The following is a 23,047-nucleotide window of genomic DNA, read 5'->3' as shown; positions in this document are numbered from 1 at the left end:
CCCTCCGGACTACAACTTGGATATCTTCAAGTCCAATGTTAACAAATTCCTAATGACCCGCCCCTTAATTAAACACTTCATCAAATCTCCACACTAACATAATGTACTTGCAATAACCCTTATCCCTGAGTGCCTTCCGGGCCTTGATAAGTGGTGATCACTGTGTAAAAAAAACAAAAACAAAACAATAATATTAATAGTAACAACATATATATATAAAGATTTGGAAGTATTTTTAAAACCTTTAAAACTATATATAAAAAAGTGTCTTTTGTTCGAACATTATTTTGTCAATAAGTCGATTAATTCTCCGTATCGCTGAATAGTTTTACTTACATGAACAAACAATAGTACTAATGTTCTTGAAGGGATCATCAATTGTTTACCATGAAACACTGTTTCGGGCATTTAAAAACAAAACAGTATATTAAATAATGGCTCCCCAGCAGTGTTGATCAAACACCACTCCCCTTAAACCATATGATCAAAATAATTTTTAATACTTTTACACCAGATTAATTCAGGTTAACCAATTCATGTAATTAAAAAAAAAATATTTCTTACCTGTGTTGTCCTTCCCTTTCTCCACAGATTTATGTGCTTATTTACAAAATCCTGCTGTTTTATTGAATCCATTCTACTACTTACCTCCCCCTTCTTTGTCATTGGCATTAGTTTCGTATATTAACATTCTTATTTACTCGTCCCATCTCTATAATTATTAATTAATAAAAAATATATAAGATATATATAAAAATATGTATAAACTTAAAAATAATATAAATATATACCCTTTTTTTACACACCATCCTATATGTATTGTTCAGATATATACATTTTTAAATATATTATACATTACTCGCGTGGTTCTGGATATTTTCTATTAATCTACTTGGGTTAATTTAATATGATACCGAGTAAATGCTTTAACTGTTTGAATATTTTTGCACTACCTTGTTTAATCATTCTTATTACTAAACTAGATACTGGGTGTACAAAATTTATCAAATTTAATTAACATGAGATATTCTTAAAAACTCGCACATAATACTACCGTACAACTGGATACTATTTTTATGTGGCATACGAACTATTTTAAAGGCGAAGAAGTATATGCTCTTTGTGTAAACAAATCGAGCTTAGGTAATTCGGACGAGGTCAAAGCATCGTTAATTCACGACTCTCACAGCAGCCGCCGATTCGCATAATGGTTAGGAAACTGGACTGTCGTACAGGCGGTCGAGTTTCGATCCTGGCTTGAAGTAGTTGTCTGTCAAACCGCACTGATGAGCTGTGAAACAGTGAAACTACTGTATGTGGATAACTATGTATATATAGTGCCTGCCAATTCGCTGATTAGGAAGGGAGCGGTGGAAACTAGGAAGCTGATTGGCTAACTAAAAATTCAATAGAATATGCATATATAAAAACGCGAGACGACAGCAACTCTTCGCATAAGCCTGGCGAATCCTAGTGTGGATGAAACACGGAATATTCTGTGTAGCTTAATTGCCATATATATTTGTTTTTAACTAACTATATATATATATATATACATATATATATATATATATATATATATATATATATATATATATATATATATATATATATATATATATATATATACAAAAGATTTTGAAACATCAGTTGGAAATATTTATTGATTTAAAACTACCTGAACAGTGAGAATTTTTTTTTCTCTCACTGGTTTTCCAATTGAAACCAATTTCCCTCTTTCCTCACTCGATTCTTAGCTTTTAATTTATCATTCTGGCGTTTCCTCTAAGATGGTCAGACGATAAGGCCTTAAGGAAATTTTAACAATTCCACCTGCCCGTTTTTTTTTTTTGTTTGATCTTTTTGATTTAAATTAAATTATGTTTTCTCTGAAATTTCTTCTTCCATTTTGCTGTACCAAGAATTTACTTATATATATATATATATATATATATATATATATATATATATATATATATATGTGTGTGTGTGTGTGTGTGTGTGTGTGTGTGTGTGTGTGTGTGTGTGTGTCTGGTCACGAATAGGCTCCTATATGGTTGACTATTTTAAAAAAATGATTACATATAATGATAGAAGATGTATCGAGACACAGGAATGGGTATGTTTGATCTGGCAGAACCGTGGTTCATTAAAATTGTGGGGTCTGCGTTCGCGCCTGGTCCACAAAGTATGGAAATAAAAAATTTAAAAATTAAAAAAAAAACGTTTACAAGTGTTTTTATATAGATGTACATAATAATACTTTGAAAAGTATGTTTTAACTTAAATAAAGATGGTATAATAAAATTGTGGAGTCTGCGTTCGCGCCTGGTCTCCATGGAATGGAAATAGGCACAAACTTTAATGAAGATTTTTAATATCTATCTGCGTAAGTATACTTTGATAATTATGTTTCAGTTTGAAGAAATACGGTATAATAAAATTATGGGGTGTTCGTTCGCACCTGACCTCCATAGAATGGAAATATGTCATAAAGTTTAACAAGTTTTTTTTTAATATAGATCCACAGAATATTGTGATAAGTGTTTCAGTGTGAACAGGTATGGTATAATAAATTATGGGGCTTATCTATTTTATTTTTACTTTCATCATATTTTTTTTTTGTTTTGATATCCCCAAATTTGAAGCTATCTCTTTACAACGCTTCCTTTTCATAACCTATCATATTTTCATAAATCAGAGTCCATTTTCTGTAGGCTGTTTTTGAACCCAGCCAGCGAGGGGTACTTTTGCTAGTATATATTAGCGGGCGGGGGTGGCTTTGTCGGTCGTAAAATACGCTTAAATATGATATTTCAATTTGTTCAAATTTCGTAGATATTATTATTATGGAGTCGTGATTTCAAAAATAAAAAAAAGGATTTAGGTGCGATCAGCAAGAATCGAAACCGAACGCAAAGTGTTGCATTCAAAGCTGGTGACGTTACCACTGTACCGTGATGCGCATATGAACTGATTAAAATGAACTAAGATGAATGTACAAACTGTATAAAGGTTTTTTCAATTTTGACCCATTTTTGAATTTATTTTAACCACGAAAGCCCCATAAAAAAACGGTCAATAAAAACCCAATCATTTGAGGCTACTAGCGGCGCTCGACGAATTTTAGTTTCGGAGGCGATAGAGTTAGAATATATGGAAACAGACAGACAGACATAGTGCCTTTTATATATTAGACTAGCAGGGGGCACCTGGCTTTGACTGGTTGTAAAATACGCTTAAATATGATATTTTAATTTGTCCAGATTTCGTATATATTATTATAGAGTCGTGATTTCAAAAGTAAAAAAAAAAAATAATTGGGTGCTATCAGCTTGAATCGAAACCGAAAGCAAAGCTGTAGCATTCAAAACTGGTGACGTTACCACTGTACCAACATGACACGCATATGAACTGATTAAAATTGAAAATTTTAAATAAACTATGATGAATGTATAAAATGTATAAGGATTTTTAATTTTGACACATTTTTGACCCCTTAAAAACTATTTTAACCGGCTAAAGGCCCATAAAAAAACAGTCCATAAAAATTCAATCATTTAAGGCCTCTTACGCTGCTCTGTAACTTTCAATTTCGGAGGAGATAGAGCTTGAAAATATGGAGACAGACAGAAAGACATAAAACCTTTTTATATATTAGATTATAATTCCGCAATAACTAAGACAACCATATATATCACAACATGTGTTTTATTATACAATGTTGCAATTGTTTCATAACCATTCAAACAAGCTTCAGCTGTATCCCATTAAAAGATATTCCAAAATGGCTAATCCTCAAAATATAAATGTAATACATATATAAAAGTACACATCATTTATTATTTACAAACAGCTTCCACTTCTTCATTTTCTCGGTTCTCATCGAATTATGTTGTTATATATATATATATATATATATATATATATATATATATATATATATATATATATATATATATATATATTTAAATAAGGGAGTAGTCACCAATAATGTGTATTTTTTAACATTATTTTATTATTCCGTGTCTTGGTTTTTCATTGAGAATTATGTTTGGATCATTGTAATAATGTTTTTAAGTCATTGAAATCGTTTACGTACGTTTCAGACGGTCTGGTGCGTCCTCGTCAGAAATTATTTTCAAATGTGTAAAAATGGCGATTTTCGTAGTTAGTTTGAAGTTTTTCCAAGGGGTGGAGGCTTGTAAGTGTTTATTATACATTGGTATGCTGAATTTTTATTGCTTTTTATGGCTTTTTTATTTGATTTGTCCAGGGAGATTTTGACCTCGCTGTAGTCAGTCGCTATCTTTTTCTGCTAATGTGTTTTTCTTTTCCTTTAGGGTGGGGTAGGGTGTGTGTGTGTGTGTGTGTGTGTGTGTGTGTGTGTGTGTGTGTGTGTGTGTGTGTGTGTGTGTGTGTGTGTGTGTTTGCTTTTATTGGTTTGGGAATGTGTATATTTTTTTATAGTATTTTGGGGTTATTTGCTTCCTTAGGAAGGCGGCTGTGGTCCGAGGTCGTTACTAATGTGTATGTGTGGGGAGGGGGGACTGGCTCTTCTGAAGTAAGGGTAGGGGTGCTTTCATTCTATTTTGATATTTATATTTTGGATTCTTGGATTTTAGTATTGTGATTTTTCGTTTTAGTCTTATATTATGTTTGTTTAGAAAGAGGGGTGTATTTAAAATAGGGGATTTTTTAATGTTTCTATTTATTTGTCTCCCCATGTGGGTATGGCCAGACCCAGGATCGGTTCCTAGTGTGGGGAAGATTTTGTTCCCCAGAGGGGGGCATTGGAGGGGGTGTAGGTATGGGAGGGGGATGATAGAAGGGAAGATAGTCGTTTCAGTCATGAGGGGGTTCTCCTCCCCTGACTGAGGAGGGAGCGAGGTGTTGGAACATATATTATACTATGGTTCTAGGTGTCTCCTAGTGTTGTTGGTTTCGAGGTTAAGTAGGGTTGGTATTGTTCAGTGTGTTGTATTAGAGATAGGGGTGTTATGTCTGTGTGTGGTTGTATGTGCGCACGTGTGTGTGTTTTAATGTGTCGGTTCTGATTTATGTGTGGGTGTGTATATGTGTATGTGTATGGGTGTGCATGCGAGTGTATCTTGCATTTCATGTTTTTGTGTGATGGTATTAGGTTCTGTTCAGTTCAGGAGTGAATTTGGTGATGAAGTTTTTTCCTGTGTAAGTAAATAAAAATAATTGTCTGTTTGGAAGATTGGCATTATTTTGAAGCTGTTTCCACTGCATGTGTGTACGTGTTTTGAAACATAGAGGTGTCTGTTATCTGCAATTTTGATGTTGCTCTTATGTAAGGCCACTCTATTGCTGAAATTTTTGGTGGCGCCTATGTAGGATTTGTTGCATGTTGTGCATCTTAGTGCATATACTACATTTCTGGAGGTGCAATTTAGATCCTTTTTTTATTTTGAATGTTTGTGCTGGGCTTTTGAATGTGTATGTGTTACCTTCTATTATTATGCCACATACTCCACATCGCGGTTTGTTGCATTTTGTAACTTCTTTTTGTAGTATGTGGGACGAGTTTTGATGAAGTTAGGATGTGTTTTAAGTTTTTGGGTTGGCGTTTGCTTTTTATTATTTTTGTTGTTTTAAGTATGTTGTTTAGTTTGTCGTTCTGATTGAGGAGGATAAGGTTTTTTGTTATCTGTGTGAATAGTTCTGGGTTGTTTGTGTTGTGTGTAGAGACGTATGCTAGAATTTGTTCTTTGTTGTGTTCTTTTGGGGTTCTTAGTAGGTCTATTGGAATATATATATATATATATATATATATATATATATATATATATATATATATATATACGAGCAAACAATTAATAAAACATGTTAAAAAAACACTTTGAAATGAGTTAAAAACATATTTAATCTGAAAAGGAAACACTAGATAAGTGAATAGTCCTTAATTCGCGGAGTTTCGAAGAAATACTTTCCTTCTCATCAGAGGGTAGGAATTAGCAAAATGCGGGATGGGATTTTGCATGCAATTAACTTTCTTGAAGTTATATATTTGGATTTTACCGCCACTAGATCATTTATCTTCCACCAGACTATCCATTCACGTGCAATCACCTTTTTCTTCACCATATGCCCTCTGCTTCACTCGTTTGTTTTCGAGTAAGATCTTTGACTTATTTGTTGTTTCATCAAATACTTTTGCATGCAAAATCCGATCCCGCATTTTGCTAATTCCTTCCCTCTGATGAGAAGGAAAGTATTTCTTCGAAACTCCGCGGATTAAGGACTATCCACTTATCTAGTGTTTCATTTTCAGATTAAATGTTTTTAACTCATTTCAAAGTGTTTTTTAAACATGTTTTATTATTGTTTGCTCGTATTATAAGCTCTATCTCCTATTTGGTTTTATCGAGCTTTTACATCTGGCTGAGATAACTTTATAAATATTAATTCTTTAATATTTATAATATACTTTAATTTTACCATCTTGAATCATTTTGGTAAATTTAATTGTAATTTTTATTATATATATATATATATATATATATATATATATATATATATATATATATATATATATATATACTTCATTTAATCACATAAATTAACATAACAAGATATAATTTTATGCCTAAATTTTCTATATTTACTTCAACAGTGCTCAATACTTAGGTAGAGCTAGGTAGTAAGTTATGAAAATATATATGGCAATTAAGCTACACACAATATTCTGAGCTTGCCTGACGAATTCTCACGAAAATAAAACTCCGAATATTCTGTGTAGCTTAACTGCCATATATATTTTCATAACTTACTATGTATGTATGTATGTATGTATGTATGTATGTATGTAATTACTCCTCTTACATGTATGTATGTATGAATGGATGTATGCATGTATATATGTATGTAATTGCTCCTCTTACATGTATGTATGTATGTATGTATGTATGTATGTATGTATGTATGTATGTAATTGCTCCTCTATCAGGTCATGTCATATGCTACTGGTACCACATAACCCACTACTACCTGTCTCATGGTCGGGTCACCGGCGACTAAACTGGTTCCCCTACCAGACTTGTTTGGTGAGGAGGGTGGCTAGTCTCCCTGAAAGATTAAAAACAAGACCTTCCAAAGGGCGAATGAACCCTTTTTCGGGATCAACGTCCAACTAGCACCGTGTATATTTGTGTGTATGTATGTGTGTGTTGGGGTGGAGAGGGCTTCCGTAACCCGCGGTGAAGGCAACCTTTCTAGGAGAAGCAAATCTCTTATTTTAAAAAACATAAAGTGGGAGACCAGTACCTGCATTAAGCTGGTCTGCAGTTTAACTTGTTGCTGGCTATCTTTCTCTTGCTTGTTGCTGGATCTCAACATTTTGAACCGAGAGAGAGACTTAGCTGTCGTACAAAGCTAAGACTCTGTAACATCATCTGTGTATAGATACTCCCTCAGCAATTTGTCTATTAAAATGGTCCTGTGGCGATGGAAGTCATTTTTGGGCTCATGGACTTTAAGTGTCTGAACGAGTGGCACTCGTCTGACAAGACGTTGCTATCATCATCAATTGCTCCTCTTAACTGTGTTTAGCTTCATTTATATTGATAAGTTTGCTTGTTATTAATATATTCTTTACTAGTTTCCTTGTTTACTACACTCTCTCTATATATATATATAATCGAGACTGAACGGAGGCTAACCCTGGCTTTTCTCCTCCCCCGGCTTTTTGTCGCGTTTTCTGCAACAAGAAGAAAGTAAATAACGAGGTAACATGCGCTAATGCTGCAAAACACAACTGCTGAGAGATGACGATGGCTAAATGCTTAACGATCAGAACTGACAACCTGGGTGTGTCACTTTGTTCCACATAAACACTTTCACTTACGGACGTTATCAACCGTCACGCGATCTCACCTGTAAATAACCGATATCTTTCTAGAAAGAATTCTATCTAGAACGATATCGGAACAACAGGTGCCAACAATAATCATTCGATTCATTCAAAATGAATGCATGAATTATGCTCAACAACTGTTACTTCCAAGTTTCCCTGATGATCTGATTCAAGCAATCAGATCATTTCCTATCTCATTTATGTTGCAATGGTTTGGTCGTCCTATTCGACCAATCAGAGCATCTTTTGATGACTATCTATCAGGCGCCTTTCCTGCTTTTTTCTTTTTTTTTTATTATTAACTTTTTTTTTTTTTTTTTTTTTTTTTTTTTTGCAGAATATCAAAAGCAGCCGAGATCGGACAATACAGATTATTAGATGCTCTTTACACGCAGACGGGCCCAGTCAATTCTACTTTCCTGCGGAAATATCACGCTGACAATTTGACCTTCTACAACCTTTTCACGTCAGTGTCCCATCAAAAAGAGGACCTGATCGTGTCGTAAGTATGAGCTCATCTGTTTACACAAAATATCAGTATTAATATTTAAACATGCTAAAATGACGCATGTTTGTCCGCGTTTGCCCCTGTTTCTGCGTCTACTACGCACTTTTATGTTATTAGACCTAGGAACGTAAAATCTAGTAAAAATATGTCCTAACTATGCAAATTTCTCTAAGGCCTATACTAAAACCAGTGTATACGCTCTGTAAAACATAATGGAAATAACTATGTTTAACTAGTGTTCTCACACGCTTTTTAACTAGATATATTACTCACATATTCTTATAAAATCATAGAATTACATTAGTAATTTAATTTTTCATATACAAATTATTATAACTAGTGGGACCTGTGGAAATTCCACAACAGCATCTTTCATATGTAATATATTGCTTCTCGGAATTCTGGGAACGTTCAGCGTCAACGGAGACTCCACAATATTATTGCAGCCCTTTTGTTAAAGCTGTAAAAGTATTTATCTAAGTAATCTGGTCAATGTAGTGTCAGAATATATTTGGTTATTACGGTCTATATCCTTATAGTAGTCTGTAACATATTTCCATTGTATGGACGCCTGGCGCGAATGGAAACTACGCGATATCATTATACCATCTTTAGACAGAAGAGATACTATTCTTGGATCTTATTCAGAAGACCAAGAAGGTGTATTTTAGTTTCAAAAGCGATATAATTTTTCAATTTTTCCCCCCTTTTACATTACATCTTCGGTGATCGGGAGATCCTATTTATTATAAAGGAGGATAGAAGGTGGTAACATACTATAAACAATAAATTAGCGTCTCTATATACTAATTTAATGTTCGTAGTATGTTATCACCTTTTATTCTCCTTTTTAATAAATAGAATTTCCCGATCGGATAATTTCTAACCTACAAAACGTGACACGCGTACGTACGTACGTTAAAGGTACTACGGTATTAATATATAGATTTCTGATAACTGAAAGTAAAATAAACATTCAACGTTGCCTTTTTATTTAAAATGAAGGATTTTTTTTCCGAATTCATTTCATATGGCAAGCTACTTCTGAAGTGGTTGTCTGATTTACAATTTGCTTTTTCGCTTCCCCTCACCACTTTAAATAGTTACATTCAGTGGTTACAAAGCAGCATGATTTTACTCGCTAACTTTTGCGTGACGGGATGGATACTTTATTTATCCATCTATCTTTTCGACTCGCGCGAGCCTTTTCTAGTCTCACACAAAAACACGCGTTCACATCTCAAGCTATATTACTTGTCATATATATACGCGCACACAAACATACGCGCGCACGTCCACACACGTACATATATTCACATTCGCATATATATACTCACATTCACGTGTATACACACACACGCGCTAACGTACACACATGTACTCACATATACGCACACATACGCACACATGGGCAACGTCACGTCCCCTTTGAAGGAAATCCACACATGCGCAAAAAACCACCGGAAACAACTATAAAAGCAAGAGCAATAAGCTGCTTCCTCCTTTTTTTCAACTCGCCTTCCGAGCTGAGTGGTCGACGAACCATTCGCCCCTTTCGGGACGCGCGCACGCGCGTCACGTCCCCTGCTACTACGTATGGAGCACGATCTAACAGACAGTACGTACACTTTACACGTTTTCTATCTTCATGGCCTGGATTGACTTTTTCTCATTTTTTCTCTCTCTCTCTATACTACAATAGACTTTCCTTCTCACCAGCTAACCGCGAGAGACGCACACCAAATTGGATTGATTTTCTCTCTTTCTCTCTCTCTCTACAACAATAGACTTTCCTTCTCACCAGTAAACAACGAAAGAAACACCCCAAACTAAACGCGTGCTGTACCCTTTTCTTTCATGTGTTTCTTCACGAAATAAATTCCTGTTCGTTTAATTCAATTTAACACGTTGTTCGTCTCTTTCTCAATTCAATTCATTTTCCCTATTTTGCACCACCTCAACAGACTCCCGATAGCGCGTGCAGGCTAGTCGTCGCTTTTATTCATTTGCCAAAAAGCACGATTAATAAGAATATTCCATGAACAATCGGTGGTAGGCAAATCATCTTACTCTATGCTTCCCCTACATTGACTCTTTCTTTTAGAGTGATATTTTGATTTTTCGCGAGATAAGAGTCATTATCTTACTTTGCATTCTCCCCTTTCTTACGCAGATTTAGTTTTACTGATAAACTTTAAACGGTCTTTTGTTACGAAGTATTTGATTTTAATTGTAATAAGATATCGTAAACCTGGGGTGAACTTTTGACTTTGAAATAAACTCGAGTTAAGAGTAACTTTTACATTGAATAGTCAATAACGTGGAGAAACCTTTTATAATATAAAGAGCAAACGCCTATATGTATGTATTTATTCATGTATATATTGTTAAAACTTGGGAAGTACTCATCAAGCGATTAAAAAACTGGTATGTTTTAAATCAGCGTAACCTCAAAAAAAAAAAAAACAATATCTAAAATTTAGAAAAACATCATTCTTTGGAGGTCAAATGGCCATTTATATCATTTAATAATATCAAGAAGTAAACGGGATTTTTAATGTTATCATATAAACGGAAGTAACTGTTTTTTACAGAGTTATTTCCCTTATACTGACTTGAGGTGTGTGTGTGTGTGTGTGTGTGTGTGTGTGTGTGTGTGTGTGTATGTCCAGAGAGGGGAATGGGCTTGGCGAAGAAGAATGAGAGAGAATGGGGAAGCGAGAGAGGAAGAAAGAGAGGGGAATGCCGGGTAACCCTGTTAATTCATTTATACGTCCTGGGGCCCAAATTCAAAAGGTTTCTTCTCTTTCCCGATCATAGGTGCAGTTGGGGGCGAGAATATTGTGGGCCGGAAAATTTCACGATGTTTATCACCGACCACGGCGTTTGTTTCACGTTCAGCCAAGAAATAAACGGACATGTGAAGAAGGCGGCAACGACAGGTACGTCAAAAAATAGGGATACCATTTTGTTTGTCTATTTTCGCACTGGTAAAATCTGTATGCAATAAGTTAATTAAAAATTGGATTGTTTTCTAGAATGATAGTTTTTTTTGATAAATACTGTTTTACATATTTACTGTTCTTAATCTGGGCTCACCATTCTTCTTTCTGATCTTCATCAATGATCTTTAAAATCACATTCTAAGATCATTCGTCGATATTTATGCAGACACCACAAGCATCTATAATAACGCCTATATAAATAAATTCTCTAAATAATATATTCTAACCAATCAACACTATATCATTACGAATCAACACTGTATCGTTATCAATCATCAATATATTATAACCAATCATCAATATATTATAACCAATCATCACGGTGTTGTCTCATCATCTCACCTGACTTTCATTCAACCCTTATCCTCGAGTGGCCTCTGGGCTTTGATAAATGGTGACACCTTAGTAAAAAAAATGAATTTGTTAATATATCTATTTTTTATCGGTCTTAACAATAACTTCCCAGCACGAGGAAGGATATATATATATATATATATATATATATATATATATATATATATATGTGTGTGTGTGTGTGTGTGTGTGTGTGTGTGTGTGTGTATATATATATATATATATATATATATATATATATATATATATGGGAAGGGTTGTGTATTGATATTCATATTAAACCCTTTTTTTTATTTATTTAAAAAGAAAATACAATTTTCTTATATATCGTGGACTCGCCTCCATCTGTGAAAGATTTAGCTAATTTGAATCTTTTTTTAAAAATTCATTTTAATTAATTCCCTATTAGTTTTTTTCGATTTTCTCATATGATGATCATCTTTTGTTACGTGTAATTATATTCATGCAGATGTTCTACATGATTTATACATGCAAAATATTTTCGTAAAACGTGCTATAGTAAACACAAATCTTTTTCTATATATATTTATGTATGCGTATATATATTTGTTTAAAAATATTCCTACCAAGCTCCTCTGTCAGTTTTTGGTCTGCAGACATGAAACTTAATATATAGGGTATTCAAACCCATATGAAACTTTATATTTGGGTTTTAGCCGGGGGAACACTGCAAAAGTGTGAAAATTAAAAAAATGGAATTTGCAATGTGAAGATCAAGCGACTGTATTACGAATATGCATGCGTAACGTAATTGGTTCATGTTTTCATTTTTAGCCTTGCAGCAAACATGTCTTCATAGCTCAGGCATTAATGTCAAAGGAAAAAGTAAAGCATAAGCTAAACGTTTTGATTTCGATTCTCGGTGGTGGCGCACGAGTCATTTTTTTTTTTTTTTAACCTTTTGAATAATTACTATATATTGGGTCCAATATAATAATAAATACGAAATGTGCATTAATCAAAATATCATATTTAAGCGTATTTTACGACCGGCCTGCTAGTATATATATATATATATATATATATATATATATATATATATATATATATATATATATATATATAAACTTCCAAAAGTAAAAGACGAGGCTCGCAAACACTATATGTCAATTATTAGAATGGTTAAAATTGATGCCCCACGAAAGGGATATATTTGTAGATGAGTGGTATTGGCTACATATTCTAGTAGGTTTACTCAACAGATGTTCGTGATAGCTGGTAATATGCTTAAGCGTGAAGTTTTCAGCGTATCTTTTGACATCTCTTCCAGGCTGCTGTACCAGTCCGTCTTTATGGCTTGACTAGTCAATCATATTCTTGTGGGAAAGAATCCGAATATACTTATATTCATTATATCAAAAATATTTAAAAACAAAAAAACTTGGTGCTCAGAAAATATTATGTTCCTTTGATCGTCGTGTTAATCAATGTCTTATTAGCTATGCATAATTATTCTCGTGGAAAAGAAAAGTTCGTATGATGAACCCAGATAAATGATTCCACATCCATATCGTAAACAATATTTTAATGCAACATACAACATAAACCTAAATTACAAGGCCACCATTCGCCCATGTATGGAGTATTGTTACCACATTTGGGCTGGTGCATCTGCTACTAGTGTCTCTCTTTTAGACGGGGTTTAAAAGAGAGTCGCCAACCTAATAGGTCACGTACTATCAGCTAGGCTTCAACCTATGTCTCATCGACGAAATGTTGCATCCCTCTGCCTGTTCTACAAGTATTTTAATGGTGGATGCTCTGACGAACTTCAAGCTCTTGTACCCCCTCGACGTAAATACCCCCGACAAACCTGACAAGCAACAAAATCCCACCCCTAGACAGTAGAAATCCCTAGATGTAAGAAAGCCTTCTACTCTAATAGTTTCTTCCCTAGTACTGCTAGACTTTGAAATTTCCTTCCGGATTCCTGTTTCCTCGACTGTACTGACATGCAGAAGTTCAAATGTAATATAAACAGATATCTTGCTGCTCAGCTTCCTACATAGTACCCCTACAAATTATGTCCCAGATAGTAGCCCCCTACATGAAAGTGGCACTGTGCCGTGTTTATGGTGAAAATGCAATAAACAATTCACTTTTCTGTAGTGATAGTATTTGGTCAATATAGATTGACCTTATAAAATATATTATTGCACTGCCCCATTGTAATTGTTTCTCCTTTGTTTCTTGTGTGAGAATGATATGAGAAAATGAATAACGTTCACGGTTGAACGAATCTTACGTTGAGCTATCATTGGGTGCGTTAGGATTTGCTGTGGTCTTGTAACTGGTTGGAAATATCTAAATGGTTTCCGATGTACTTCCCTCTCTTTTCAGCTTTAAGAGCGCTTGTTTAAAGTTTTTACAAAATATTCTGCATGTCCGTTCGATTGTGGTTGGAAATGTGTTGGTCTGGTGTGCGATATACTATTGCGTTTACAGAAATCTGATTTTTTCCTGCAGTGAGCGCAGTTCCATTGTCGGAAACTAAAAATTTGTCCAATTCTTTTGCTGAAATTTAAATACAATTTCCTCGTAAAAGTGAGATTCATTGGAAACATTACCGTCCATGTTGGAAAATATCGACAAGAATAACGTAATGTTGTGTCTATGAGTTCAACAAAATCAATACGAACACGTGATCACGTTTGGAATAGACCATGAACACAATGTATGCAACATTTTATTTTCTCGTTATTATTAAATCATTTTTCTCGTTATTATTAAATCATTTCTTTCTGATAGGTTCATAAGAGTAGTAGTTGAGGGGCAAAAATCAGAAGCTCACAGTATTAATGCCGGTGTCCCTCAGGGATCCATCCTGGGCCCAACTCTTTTCCTGATCTACATTAATGATCTTCCAAATCATATCCTTACATCATTTGTAGATATTTATGCTGACGACACTACCATTTATGGTACCACATCTAAGACAGTAAACGAGCAAGTACTCTCCAATTCTCTCTCCTCTGATCTTGAGCATGTAGTACAATGGGGAAAGGAGTGGCTGGTTACTTTTAATGCATCTAAAACCAAGCTTCTCTCTTTACATCATCAACATTTTAATCCACATTTGTCATCAATTGAAATGAATGGCTCTCGTCTTCAGGAGGCCTCAAGTTTTGACAAGCTTCTGGGCTTGACCATTACTCCTGATCTTAAATGGAACACGTATATCAAATCTGTTGCCAAGGCCGCTGGAAAAATGGTGGGATCTTTCTATCGATCCAGTAGATATCTCACTGCTGATGCTATTCTCTATCTATATAAGAGCCAGGTACGTCCAAGGATGGAATACTGTTGCCACATCTGGGCAGGAGCTGCTAGAAAGGACTTGTCCTGCCTTGATAGAGTTCAAAATAGACTTCGTAGCCTCGTAGGAGATGTCCTTTTCTCCTCCTTGCAACCTCTATCTCACAGAAGAGATGTTGCGAGTTTGTCTCTGATGTATCGTTATTTTCATGGAAAGTGTTCAACTGAGCTTCAATCTATGGTCCCCCCTCGCCAAACTTTCACAAGAAACACTCGTCTAGCTGTAAACACTATCAATAATTTCCCCCACTCTTTATCTGTGCCTAAACCTAAACATAGATTCCATGAACAAAGCTTCTTTCTTAGAACTGCACGCCTGTGGAATTGTCTTCCGTTTTCCTGCTTTCCGGCTGACTACAATATGGTTGTGTTCAAGTCTAAGGTAAATAAGTTCTTGATGAGCCGTTCCATATAAGTTATTAAATTTACCAAATTTTCATTACTAATGATTACTATATTGACCAACTTCTACTGTGCACTCTTTAACCCTTATCCTTGAGTGGCCTCTGGGCCTTGATAATGTGGTGATGCCTTTGTAAAAAAAAAAAAAAAAAAAAAAATCTAGAACAATTGCGTACGAGTTCTCTCGACTATTTATCCATATTTGGCCAATAAGCATAATTACGTGTTGAAGCATTTATACAGCTAATATCCGAGTACCGTACATAATTGTTTGAGTTCTCTGTTTTTCAATGTAAGTTTTTCTTATTAAAATATTTATTTTTAGAAATAAAACAAATGTGGTGTATGTAATTGTCTCGGGATATGAATAGTTGGTTTTTCTAATGTAGTTAATTAGACAAATTAAGTATTTTGATCTCTTTAGGAGTTAGAGTGTTGTTTGATCGATCAAAAGAATAAAGTAATATTAATTGCTTATGACGCTAGTAGAATGAATGAAGTTGACTGGGCGATTATGAAGACATATCCGATCGACAATGAACGAATAGTCCGGTGTTAAGGAATCTAGATTAACCGCATGTTTTTCTCTCTCCTCTTTTTTCATATGTGGAATTATTTGGATAGTCACGTGACTCTTACATCAAATGACACTTGCATATTTTCTGATTTTTTTTTTTATTTATGCAAATCGCTCTACACATTGCATACTAACATGACCCGTGTACCGGCATTGCGCGGAGGAACTATGCTCCTCCACCTCATCTGTAACAAAAGCACTTGCTATGATTTAAAGGGTGTATAAACCAGACGAATGAAGGTGAATATAATGTATCGACTGAAGTTTGGAAAAGCTGAAGAGGTGAGCGCTGCGTATACACGTTAAAGTAGTAATTACACTTTATAAGTTTTGAACTTCCTAAACCGATATATATATATATATATATATATATATATATATATATATATATATATATATATATATATATATATATATATATATTATTTAATTGGTATTCATTATTAAGATGAGTATTATTTATTAATTTATTTATTGCGGATTGGGGCTCATGGTGCAGTGGATAGAGTCGTTGAATCTCTATGGTTCCAAGTAAAAATTGTCTGAAGATAGCGGTTTCAAGCCTACCCAAAGCCGGCCAGAGGCTTACTTGGCCAAAACGTGATGAGACGACAACAACTATGGCTGGCACTAATTGCTGAACAGTTAGGAGATTCAAAGTTCCTATCCCGTCGCGGTTACCACCTGACGAAGACCAGAGGAATAGTTGGCCGAAACGTCGTTAAACAATGATTAAGAAAGATGAGGATAAAGTCCGCAATAAATAACTTCATAAACTCCAAACTCTTTGCCAAGAACTTTGCAGCTAATTCTACCCTTTGCGACCAAGGCCGCCAACCCCCAATATTTCCTCCTGTATCAGAAAACACGCTGTTGCCAAGCTAATTAAAAACCTTGATTCCAGTAAAGCAACCGGCCCTGACGGTATTCCAATTATAGTACTCAAAAGACTTCAACCAGAACTAGTGCCCGTACTTACAAAACTGTTTAAACGTTGTCTTAAGGAGAATTGATTCCCATCACCTTGGAAAATCTCATCAGTATGCCCTGTATTTAAGAATTCAGGTGATCACTCATCCCCCTCTCAGTACAGGCCAATAAGTCTCCTGTGCGTCATGAGTAAGTTGCTAGAATCTGTGTTAAATAGAGAAGTAATCAATCATCTCAACAAAAATAACCTTCTTAGTGACACACAATATGGTTACCGTTCAGCTAGATCTACAGGAGATGTGCTTACAGTTATACCTCATAGGATTAGCGAATCTCTCGACAGAGGCAACCTTTCTAGGGCAATTGCTCTTGACATATCTAAGGCCTTTGATGGGGTATGGTATGAAGGTTTACTTCACAAAATCTCTAGCTATGGGGTAGCTGGAAATGTCTTCTCAATTATTAAATCATTTCTTTCTGACAGGTTCATAAGAGTAGTAGTTGATGGGCAAATATCAGAAGCTCAAAGTATTAATGCTGGAGTGGGCCCAACTCTTTTCCTGATCTACATTAATGATCTTCCAAATCACATCCTTGCATCATTTGTAGACATTTATGCTGATGACACTACCATCTATGGTAGCACATCTAAGCCAGTAAACAACCAAGTTCTCTCCGATTCTCTCTCCTCTGATCTTGAGCACGTGGTACAATGGGGAAAGGAGTGGCTGGTTACCTTTAATGCATCTAAAACCAAGCTTCTCTTTTTACATCATCAAAGTTCTGATCCACTTCTGGCATCAGTTGAAATGAATGGCTCTCGTCTTCAGGAGGCCTCAAGTTTTGACAAGCTTCTAGGCTTGACCATTACTTCTGATCTTAAATGGAACACGTACATCAAATCTGTTGCCAAGGCCGCTGGAAAAATGGTGGGATCCTTCTATCGATCCAGTAGATATCTCACTGCTGATGTAATTCTTTATCTATATAAGAGCCAGGTACGTTCAATGATGGAATACTGTTGCCACATCTGGGCAGGAGCTGCTAGAAAGGACTTGTCCTGCTTTGATAGAGTTCAAAATATACTTTGTAGCCTCGTAAGAGATATCCTTTTCTCTTCTCTGCAATCTTTATCTCACAGAAGAGATTTTGTGAGTTTGTTTCTACTGTATCGTTATTTTCATGGAAAATGTTCGAATCAGCTTCAGTCTATGGTCCCCCCTCGCCAAACTTTCACAAGAAACACTCATCTAGCTGAAAACATTATCAATAATTCACCCACTCGTTATCTGTGCCTAAACCTAAACGTAGATTCCATGAGCAAAGCTTCTTTCTAAGAACTGCACGCCTGTGAAATTGTCTTCCGTTTTTCTGCTTTCCAGCTAACCAAATATGGTTATCTTCAAGTTTAACGTAAACAAGTTCTTGATCAGCCGTCCCACTTGTTAACAAATTTACCGAATTTCCATTACTAATGATTACTATATTGTTCAATTTCTACTGTACACTCTTTAACCCTTATCCTCGAGTGGTCTCTTGACTTTGATAAGTGGTGATTCCTATGTAAAAAAAAACGATATATGGAAGTTTTTTCATTAAATATATTCGCATTTTAAATAATTTAAAATGCTCAAACTTGTAGTTTCTTTTATCTTAGCTAATTCCTATAATTTTGGTGTCTCAAATTTAACTAACAAACGCTAATTTTAAAATAGCATTACTAATTTTGATTAGTGTGTTTCAAATTGAATTTTATTATTTAAATGAAGATTGAATGTTATTTAACTCGCATAGGATTATAGATGAGTCATATTCTATGATAATATTATAATTCAAGGATGGTATGGAAAGAAGCGAGTGTTAATTAAATTATTTTGACACATCTAATCTTAACGTTATAAATATGAGTTTTTTTTTCTGTTGTTCCTGACCATTGGGCCGGGATCAACTGTTCCGGCAGATACTGCAAGCAAAGACCATATGTGGGGGCAACCCCATATATAAGACCTTGGTCAATGTAGGGGCAACCCTTCATACCAATTGTCACTATCCAGCTCCCCTACTCCCCGGGGAGTTGGTCCCCATTTCCCCTTCACTCCTCACATTAAAATCGGCCTTGTGCCTAATTTGCTCGGTGGGGGAGCAAATAAATACTATCTGTTCTGCAGATGCTGCACTTAAGATAATTTGTACCAGTCAATGGAGGGGAAACCTTCTATACTGGGACAATTATTATCTTTGGTAACCAGAGCGCCTCTTTTTTGCCTACTTTTAGGGGAGCTGGTTTTTACTCCACATTAAAAACGGCCTTGTGCCTAATTTGCTTTGGTGGGGAAGCAAATAAATACAATAAATATGAGGTTTTATAGGCATCCAAGATTTTTTAGTTATTCATTGTTAAGGTGAATCAATAGAAAGAAAAGTATGTGCAGATAACTATTACAATGATGATGATGATGATGATGATGATGATGATGATGATGATATCATCTTTTATGTTGTGGATGCTGTTAAATAAGAAAGCATATAATTAAAAACGATTGTACCTGAGATCAAATTCATCTGATGCGAAATTTACTATGACGGTGATCTATAAGTTATTATATACTACTATTAATTAGTGTATTAAGGATGAGGTTCTACGATGAGTTATTTAAAAGAATAAAATCATATCTAAAGAGTTTTGAGGCCTAATCGGATGTTGTTAGTATTGCAGTAATGAGTTCGAAACTAATCAAAAGTGGGAAGTTATGTTTATTTTGGAAGTTACAATTTGTTTTGGGGGTAAACTGGAGTTGTTTTAGCGATTTTAATTTCCTTTTTATTCGATGTAATAATTATTTGTGTAAAGTTAGGCATGGTTGAATATGATATTTGAATCGAATTTTGATTTAGGAAAATGCTATATCTCTGGATATTTGAAATAGTTTTCTACGATCTTAAATATTTTTAGGTATGTTAGTTTTAACATTAGAGCTAAAGGGAGGTAACCCAAATACATTTCTTTCGCCTAATATGATGATTTGTTTTTGATTGATTCTGAATAGCTTTGGGGTTTGAATTATGCTGTTTTGAGTTGGGATTATTTTTTTTTATTGTATTAGAGAGATTAGTTATATTGGATTTAGTTGGAGTTATATTGTAGGTTATTACGGATTTTAATTTACTTGTATTAAAGTTGTTTCTGCAGCATTCTATTTTTCTGTATATCCTGAATTCCTTAAGGCATCAATATAGAAAGCAATATAGGTCGCTTTGAAATAATTGGGATCATTAAAAAAGCGCCTATAATAAAAGAAGAAAGGACATTTTTTTATCTATATATTTCCGTATCTGCTATTTATTGTTTCTATCTTCTGCCCTTCTTTCTCCACTTTCTCTTCTATCTTCCTTATTTTTTCTTTTCTTCTTTTGTTATTGGCTCTTCTTTAATGATCCCAATTATTTCATAGTGGTCTATATATATATATATATATATATATATATATATATATATATATATATATATATATATATATATATATATATATATATATATATATATATATATATATACTACCCTTCCGATTAATCCTTATATGTTGTACCTACTTTTAATTACTATTTATCATGTTTTATCTTATTCCTTCATTCTCATTTCATATCTAAATGTTATTAAGCTAGTTTTTTTTTTATATTTGCATTTTGTATAATTCTGACTCTTCTCCTCTTTTCATGGGAAGCATTTAGCATGACCTAAAGAGTTTTTTCTTAAATTTCTCCTTAACTTCCAACTTCCTCGTCTTTCATTTAATATATATATATATATATATATATATATATCAAAGTATGAGTTAATAATCAAATATTCTTTTATATCTTTTAATAATGAAATATTATTATTTAAATATTGAAGCAGATACAGCTAGTAATATTATGATTGATTATAATTCCAGGAGCTGATAACGGTCTTCGACTGTTGCTTAATGTAGAACAATACGAGTATATGCCTGGCCCACATGACGCTGCTGGAGTAAAAATTCTGATGCACAATAACGGTGAATTTCCAAAAGTTCATGAATTAGGACTGGCTACTCCGACTGGAACTCACGCGTTTGTTGGGCTAAAGATTGTCTCGGTAAATAAAACGTTCGCTTGCTATTCTTTTCTATGATTTTTTAATGTCATGTTGCAGAAATTGATTTTTACTTCTGCTCTGTCGGTATTTTCATGGCAAGTTCTCGACGGAACTCTAATCTATGGTCCCCCTAGCCAAACTTTCACAAAAAAAACACTCGACTAGCTACAACCCCTATATACGATTTCTCCTACTCTCTATATGTGCCTAAATCTAAACGTAGGTTCGATGAACAAAGCTTCTTTCCCAGAACTACCCGCCTGTTAAACACTGTGCTGCTGGCCTGTTTCTCGGTCGAATACAACATAGTAGCATTCAAGTCCAATATAAACAAGTTTTTGTTGAGCCGTCCTCATAAATAATCAAACTCCACCAAATTTTTACCATTAAGATTACTATACTACCACCTTACATTCATTACTCCTTATCCTCGAGTGGCCTTCGGGCTTTGATAAGTGATGACTCCCGATTAAAAATATAAATAAATAAATTGATACCATTTATATCACATATTTATATACCATTCCGTTCAGACGAAAGGGAAAATAGATTTAACATGACATCGTATGTGAGGTCACTCAACTTTAAACACATAACTAATTTTTTAATTGACTTTGTCTCATGGTGTAATAAGGAGTGACTTAAGTTAGACACACGGAAGAAGTTGTCTCAGCTCGGAGCCACGTACTAAAACAATGAAAATAAAAAAGACTCGTAAGAATTACTTTTAGATAGACGTTGGAAATCAAAATATTTCTTTAACCTTAACGTCAATAAGAATACATCAAAATGTTTTAAAAAGAATGCAATTTAAAATTCTGACAAAAACTGGAGACAATGTAACACATAAAGAAATATGGGTTAGAAAATACGGCGTTGTATGACGTAAACGAATATTATATAAACGAACAGAGATTATACACGGTAGGTACAAAGTCTGCGAGCAATACAACGAGGGCTTACGGAGTCGGAGTTTACACAAAGTCCTGGTGTTATTAGTTCTCCTACGTGCAAAATAAACTGAATAAAGGAACATAATTTCGGATGGCGAGTTTGTGTTGACAGTGTGTGTAAATGAGGTAGACATATAAATGTCTACCAAGAGTATGTGTGTATATGAACGTGTGTGTAATTGCGTTCGGTGAGCGGCGTGTATATGCTATAGCTTCGGTTTTCTAATTGCCTTCAATGAGAGTTGATATACACATTCGTTTCATTTATTCAAGGCTATACGAATCAGTAAGAGTTCAATCGAAAATGAAACAGTTCTAAGTGAACAAAATAAAATTTCTTTCCGCCACTCATCTTTTAAATGTAAATAATTAGTTTCGTATTTTTAACAGATATAAAAACTTTTTAGATATAAACCCAGTTAACAAATTACAGAAAATAAATATTAGATAAACAAAATAATAGTAACAGTAAATAATTTATTTGTAGAATTAAAAAAAAATGTTCCAAACACTTTAATTAATACGCTGAATAAATCCTGTCTAACTTTACAACATGAACAAAGATGGCTGCCGGAATAAGCACACGATGTTGAATTTTCTATGAACTTTTTCTTCTTGCAACATGATACTATCATGAAGTTTTTTGTATCTAAAAATTAAAAAAAAAAATTTTTTTTGAGGAGTATATGCACGAAAAGATACGATATCATCATCATCATCATCATCATCATCATCATAATAATAATAATAATAATGATGATGATGATGATGATGATGATGATGATGATGATGATGATAATAATAATAATAATAATAATAATAATAATAATAATAATAATAATCGTTTGTTTCTGTATAATGAAAGAGATCTATAAATAATTTACCGAAATTTTAACATGCTTGGGAAGCTGCTTTGCATGCATGAAAAATAAATATTTGGATCTTGGAATGTAACTATACTATTATTCTTTTATATATATATATAT

The 23,047-nt window shown here is 34.1% G+C and overlaps 1 protein-coding gene across 1 annotated transcript in view; it reads left to right on the top strand.

Annotated features, from left to right (window-relative positions):
* The window catches only part of LOC145291039 (uncharacterized), a 132,555-nt gene that overhangs the window by 89,653 nt on the left and 19,855 nt on the right, over positions 1-23,047 (top strand). Inside the window, exons 3-5 of the mRNA XM_080136547.1 lie at positions 8,217-8,381; positions 11,208-11,329; positions 20,927-21,108. Coding sequence (XP_079992673.1) covers positions 8,217-8,381; positions 11,208-11,329; positions 20,927-21,108 — 469 coding nt within the window. The remainder of the gene's footprint in view (positions 1-8,216; positions 8,382-11,207; positions 11,330-20,926; positions 21,109-23,047) is intronic.

The sequence above is a fragment of the Euprymna scolopes genome, chromosome 2 (genome assembly GCF_053919585.1).
Source record: "Euprymna scolopes isolate OS-2025 chromosome 2, ASM5391958v1, whole genome shotgun sequence".
Taxonomy (NCBI): domain Eukaryota; kingdom Metazoa; phylum Mollusca; class Cephalopoda; order Sepiida; family Sepiolidae; genus Euprymna; species Euprymna scolopes.
Note: the sequence above shows the minus strand (reverse complement) of the source record. Positions and strands in the feature narration are given on the sequence as shown.